The 6087-nt window shown below is 46.9% G+C and overlaps 1 protein-coding gene across 1 annotated transcript in view; it reads left to right on the top strand.

Moving 5' to 3' along the window:
• The first annotated feature begins 567 nt into the window (after window positions 1-567).
• CR1L (complement C3b/C4b receptor 1 like) overlaps window positions 568-6087 on the top strand; it is a 61988-nt gene continuing 56468 nt past the window's right edge. Inside the window, exon 1 of the mRNA XM_055234580.2 lies at window positions 568-708. Coding sequence (XP_055090555.1) covers window positions 612-708 — 97 coding nt within the window. The 5' untranslated portion in view covers window positions 568-611. The remainder of the gene's footprint in view (window positions 709-6087) is intronic.

Raw genomic sequence — 6087 nt, 5'->3', positions numbered from 1 at the left:
GAGCAAGGGCCCCGTAGAGTCTCAATATGCTAACGGCCTGGTGTTGCTTAATAATTTAGATTCTGACGGGTCCTCTCCAGGGAGGGGAGCAAAGGGCAAATTATCTTAGGGGCTGGGAGTGCAGAAGCCAAACCTTTGAGACTGTGAAAACAAGACGGCGCCGAGACGATTCAGTAGCAGACATTCAAGCAAGTAAAACTCAAATATTGTTCCCAATAATGCCTGACTAATGCCAAATACCAAGTAAGGGCTCAGACAGTCCTGACAGCCTGCAGTGCCCCAGGATAAAACTAACCCTGACGGGTGCTAGCCCACGGTAACCCCTTGCCAGGGCTCTGGACACGCCCTGTCTCCTCGAAGGCCAACGGGCTGCCCCTGCGCGCCGAGGCCCCGCCCCGCGGCCCGCCGATTGGCCCCAGCCGCCCCGGCGCTAACACTCAATTTCACCCTAAGCGCCCAGGCCACTCCCACCTGTCATGCGGCCTTGGAAACTTTTTGAGTTTGGGGATTGTTGTGTCCAATAACCGGACTCAGAAGGGAGTTCCCCGCTTGTCTGGCTCGCGGTTTCTCTGCTCACCTCCGGATAAATTACGGGGTCTCTCGCGCCGCGCATGGCGCCTCCCGTCCGCCTCGAGCGTCCCTTTCCTTCCCGGCGCTTTCCTGGGTTGCTTCTGGCGGCCCTGGTGTTGCTGCTGTCGTCCTTCTCCGGTAGGACCCCGGGGTGGATTCACGCGTCCGCGGCGAGGCTAGAGCTCTGCTCAGACAGTCGGGCAGGAGGCAAGGGGCGAAGCTCAGTGCACGTCGTGCCTGCTTGGGATAGAGAGCGAGGCCAGGGTTCTCCGAGGGGTGCAGTGCTCAGATTCCGGGGGTATGTGGCGGGGGATGCGGGAACCACGCAGAGCCCGAGGTGAAGCTTGTTTGGTGGCGTGGTGTGCGCGGCCGACATTTACGCAGGATCTGGCTGCGTTCCCAAAAGAAGCGTGAATCGTGTTTTCGGGATTGAGCCCAGTCGGCAAGGGGAGGGCGGACTGGGCGCCCCAGGTGAGGGCTTGCTCTGGAGTGCACAGGTGCGTGGGAGTGTTGCTAGGGCCCGTACTGGGCCCGTGGTAAGAGTTTGCCCTGTGTTCCCCTGGTGCCTTGGTGAATGGGGTGTTCATTAGGGATTGGACAGTACCCGCGGTAAGGGTTGCAGTGCGTCTGCTGTGCCCCATGGGCTGGGCTGGCCTGGGCTGGGCTGGGCGAGCAGGGGCCTGGCCAGGTGTTGCTGGGAGCGTGCTGTGCGCAAGTGGCCTGTGTGCAGAGTTCACTGTGGGCGAGACAGTTCACTGTTTGCTTTGAATGGAGCGAGCACGGACTCTGGGGCTAGGGAGGGCATGTTGAGTGAGAGCAGGCTCTCAGTGCCTGGGGTTAGAGAGGTGGTAAGGGCGCACCATGCTTTTAGTGCCTTCTGTGAACAGTGTCCCTGTTGCCTGAGATCGTATTGGTCTTGGATTTTAAGTGGCTGCTTTTTTGGGGGGGTGGGTGGTCCATCGAGTCATCTTCCTGTTCCCAACCAATATAGACAATATGGGATTCCATTGCCTAGTGGCTTTTTGACATTGTTTTCCTTCTTTTCATTAGTTTGAGTCATATTTGAGAGATGTGAAGCAACCTAAAAAACACTAGTAGCCAAACCTAGTGAGAAATTAGTATCCTAACAAAGGAAGGCAGATAATGTTAATCTTGTTTTCCCCAACAGCTCATAAACTGAAGCTTAAGGCCTATCCCACTGTTTTGTAGTTCATTGAATGGAATCGATATTTTTAAAAATGCATGCTAGGCCAGGCCCAGTGGCTCACACCTGTGATCCCAGCACTTTGGGAGGCCCAAGTTGGGTGATTGCTTAAGCCCAGGAGTTCAAGATCAGCCTGGACAACATGTCAAAACCCCATGTCTACAAAAAATAAAAAAATTAGATGGGCATGGTGGTGTATGCCCGTGGTCCCAACTACTCCAGAGGCTGAGGTGGGAGGATCGCTTGAGCCCAGGAGGAGAAGACTGCAGTGAGCTGTGATCATGCCACTGCACTCCAGCCTGGATGACAGAGTGAGACCCTGTCTCAAAAAAAAGCCAAAAATTACATGCTTAAATACAGGCTTATTGTGCAAAACGAACAAAATAAAAGGACAACTGTGTTTAATATTTTGTTATATTTCCTTCTGACTTTATTGTGCCTCATGTGTATCTATGTCCATCATATTTAGGATCCTATTCCATGTACAGTTTATACGTTGCATTTCCTTTCTTGGGAACATTCATTCAACGAATATGGGTCTTGTATGTCTGGTGCTATTACACTGGTAGGTAATAACAGACAATTCCTATTTTCTTTACCTTTTGTTTACTATTTGTTTACACACACGTACATGCAGGAAGATAAGCAGGGACTTTGTTTTGCTCATTGTTAAGTGCTTAGTACCAGGAACACAGTAGGCAATCAATAGATATTTGCCAAAATGTATTGGGAGTGGCAGACATTAACCAAAACATAATAGTAACAAATATATTAACCAGGGAAGTGTTCTGGAGGAAAGGAGTATAATTTTCTGAGAGCATTTAACAAAAGACTGGAGGGAGGGAAGGCTTTTCTTCTCATCAAACAGACAAAACTCTGCCACTTTGGGGCATCTGTGCTTGCTGTTCCCTCATCCCTGGAACATTCTCTCCATGACCTGCTGCATAAATGGGCTCTTTCTTCTGCAAACTCAGCTGGAATGTTACCGCTTCAGAGACCTTCTTGGAACCCCCCAACTCAGGTTGAACACATAAAACCCAGTTCAAGTCCCTCTTGTAATCACCCTTTTAAAGTGATCTTTTCTGTTCTCCGTCTCTCCCCATCAGATTGCAGGAATCTTCTGTTTTCCCCCATTTGTGGTTCCAAAAGCCCCATTTGTTTGCTTCTGTATGAACACTAACTCAGTATCCATATAGACATCTGTTAAATACCAGAAAATTAAATATACTATTTGGCTGGGGCTTAGAGCCTAGGAAAAAGTCCCTCCTGCCTCCAGGAGGAAGGTTCTTTAAAGAGCTATGCTCAGGATGGTCTTTCTGTTGTACTTAAAAAGCTAGGGCAGCGGCAGCTGAGGGCCGGAAAGGATCTGTCTCCCCTGTTTGTGTTGACTCTGCAGGGCTTCCAGTACTTCAGTCTTGCATCTCACTGATCATTAAAACGTTCATTTCGAAGGAGGGTGATGGGATTACGGAGCAGTGGTGATAAGAAGAAAATGAAAGGACTTTCTTTTCTTTTTAAAGATTGTCGTTTAGAATAGGCTTAGTGCTAGAAGTATAGCCTGGGCATCATAAGGAGAGCCCACCTCTACAGAATATTAAAAACAAAAAATTAGCCAGGTGCGATGTTGCATGCCTGTGGTCCCAGCTACTTGAGAGGCTCAAGGGGGTGAGGGGGGAGGATCACTGGAGCCCCCATGGTCAAGGCTGCAGTGAGCCCTAATCACACCACTGCACTGCAGCTTGGGTGACAGAGTGAGACCCCATCTCAAACACACACACACACACACACACACACACACACAAACTAGAAGTTGAAGAAGATAATGAAAGCAATTTGAAATACAGGACCATAGAATTATAAAATGAATAGGGTGCAACATGGAAGATAACAAAACTAAGAATGAAGAGAAGGAAAAACAAGGTTAATTTTGAGGTTGATAGGGTTAAATCAAGACAGGTGTGAAACCTAGAGAAAGTAAAAATGAGAACTCACGATGCTAGGCAGAGAGAATACATGAATTAAAATAAACATTCAATTTTTGGAGCAACTCACTCTCACAAGGATAAAGTTTTGTAAGCAGATGGTGCTGTGCATGGGAGACCTGCCCTCTTAAAGGTAGTTGCCAAATGGTTCCAGATAGCAGAAAGAAACGTGTCAAATTTCAGGCCAGTCTCATTCATTCCTCCAGAAGAGGAGCTGCTTTTTTGGATAAACTCCCCAGTCTCCTGTTGTGTGTGGTCTCTTCTGCCTATTTCAGGTGTTTTCCTTATTTCCAATGAAAGAAGCCAAGATCGATAAGTTCTTATTGCTTCTTAGTTTCCTTACTTGGCATGCTACAATGCAAAGAGAGCAGTCCATATCTGGTCACCTACCAGGATACCAGAAGACTGGGAGATAGGCAACACAAGAAATGGCTAAATCTTCTTTCTCCATTGTTCTGTAGAATGATTATTTTCAATATGAAATTGATTACAATATATTCTTCACATTGTTTTGTGTTTGACAGCAGTGGACTTGGAGTACCAAATTTTTTTCGAATAGCTACTATGAGGGACATATTGTGCTGGGTGCTGTGGCCTCATGGATGAATGGAGTCGGCCTTGTTAACTATTAAACTCAAAAGCATGTGATAATTACCTGAGAGATCCATGCAGGGGAGAGTCCAGGGGAAGGTGACTGATCACTGCTTCCCAGGGGGAGGCAGAAAATTCTTCCTGGAGGAGATGATGGGTGGATTAAGGAAGACGAGTTGAGCAGGAGTTGTAGCTACCGGCCACGGAGGAAGGGTATTCAGAGCAGAGGAAGCAAGGTGAGCAAAGGCACCAAGATATGACACTGCTGGACTGCCAAGCTACTCAGTTTGGCAGAGTAGGGCAAAGGAGGCAAGAAAGAAGGGACAGGATTAAATCACAGGGTGAGCAACTCTGAAAAGCAACAGGCTTGTCAGGAATAAACAATCACCATCGTAAATTCCGACTTTGATATTATTCCCTGTCCTTTTAGGGCAGCTTGAGCCCTTTTGTTTGACTTAGCACAATGTGACTCCAAACTACGGTTGTTTTAATTTCCCCAGACACAGTAGCAGACAATTTCTTGAGGACCTAATTGCAGATAGAGTTTGTCAGTGTCAGCATGTGGGAGCTCCAGATGAATGGCAGTAATGGGAAGCAGTTTGGTAGTGGTTCAGCAGTGTGGTCTGGGAACCTAGTTGACTGGCCTGCCTCCTGGGTCTGCCACCTAACTGGAATGTATTCTTGGGTTCTGATAGTGATGGGATTTAAAAGTCTCTAAGCTATGTTAGGAAGCCTTAGACATTATCTTGAGGTCATTGGAGAGCCATTGAAAGGTATCTGTCTTGGAAAAGCCTTGATTACTCTGTCATATAAATACTGCTATGGTAATGTGAAAAATGAATTGAATGAAAGGTGGCAAGATAGGTATGGAGACCTATTTGGTTATGTCGTGGTAATCCAGGTAAGAAATGATAGTGGCTTGAATGAAAAGTAAAGGATACAACTACATAGAATAAACAGGCATTTCAGTTGTGGAAACATAACTTGTTTGGTGTGTGTGCGTGTGTGTGTGTGTATGTGTATGTGTGTGTGTGTGTATGTGTGTGTAGAGTCAAAAGTGGCTCTTGGGCCTCCCTGTGTTGTTTGAGATAGAGTGACACATTCCAAGTAGAGCTGTGTGGGGAGGCAATTGAATATGTAGTTTTGGCACCCCAGCTAGAGATCTGGGATGGAGAGATACCCAGCCAGGAGGCAGCTGGTTATCAGTGGTAACGAAGTTACAGAAGTGTATATATTCTCCCAGGGGGACCTGCAGAATGGAATCGCAGGAAGTCTTCCTACAGACCCATCAGGGATATTACCTTGATATGAGCCAGAGGACAAGCTGAAAACCAGAGTGGTTTGCTCTCCTAAAAGCCAAAGAGCGAGAACTCTTCAGGCAGAAGAGAGTGAGGGCAGAGTGATCAGCAGCTCTCATGTTATCAAGAGGGTAATTCAAACTATTAAGGAAGAGACTGTTAGGAGGAGTTTAACAAGGAGGAGGCCATTTAATGACTCGGAAAGTAGTTGAAGTAATTTTCATAGACCTAGAAATGAGTGGGAAGTGAGAAATAAAATTGAAATATGTAGATGTCAGAGTTTATGTTTTGTGGAAGCAAAAAAGGTTTTAAATAGATTGGATAGTGGGAGAAGGAGCAAGATGGTCAGATTTCATTGCCATTTCAGTTGTAGTCAAATACCATGAATTTCTGATAATACCAATCTGGGCAGGGCTGTGGGTATGCGTGTACATTAGAGTCA

This window comes from Symphalangus syndactylus, chromosome 19 (assembly GCF_028878055.3).
Source record: "Symphalangus syndactylus isolate Jambi chromosome 19, NHGRI_mSymSyn1-v2.1_pri, whole genome shotgun sequence".
Taxonomy (NCBI): Eukaryota; Metazoa; Chordata; class Mammalia; order Primates; family Hylobatidae; genus Symphalangus; species Symphalangus syndactylus.
This window is presented reverse-complemented; position numbering and strand designations above follow the sequence as displayed.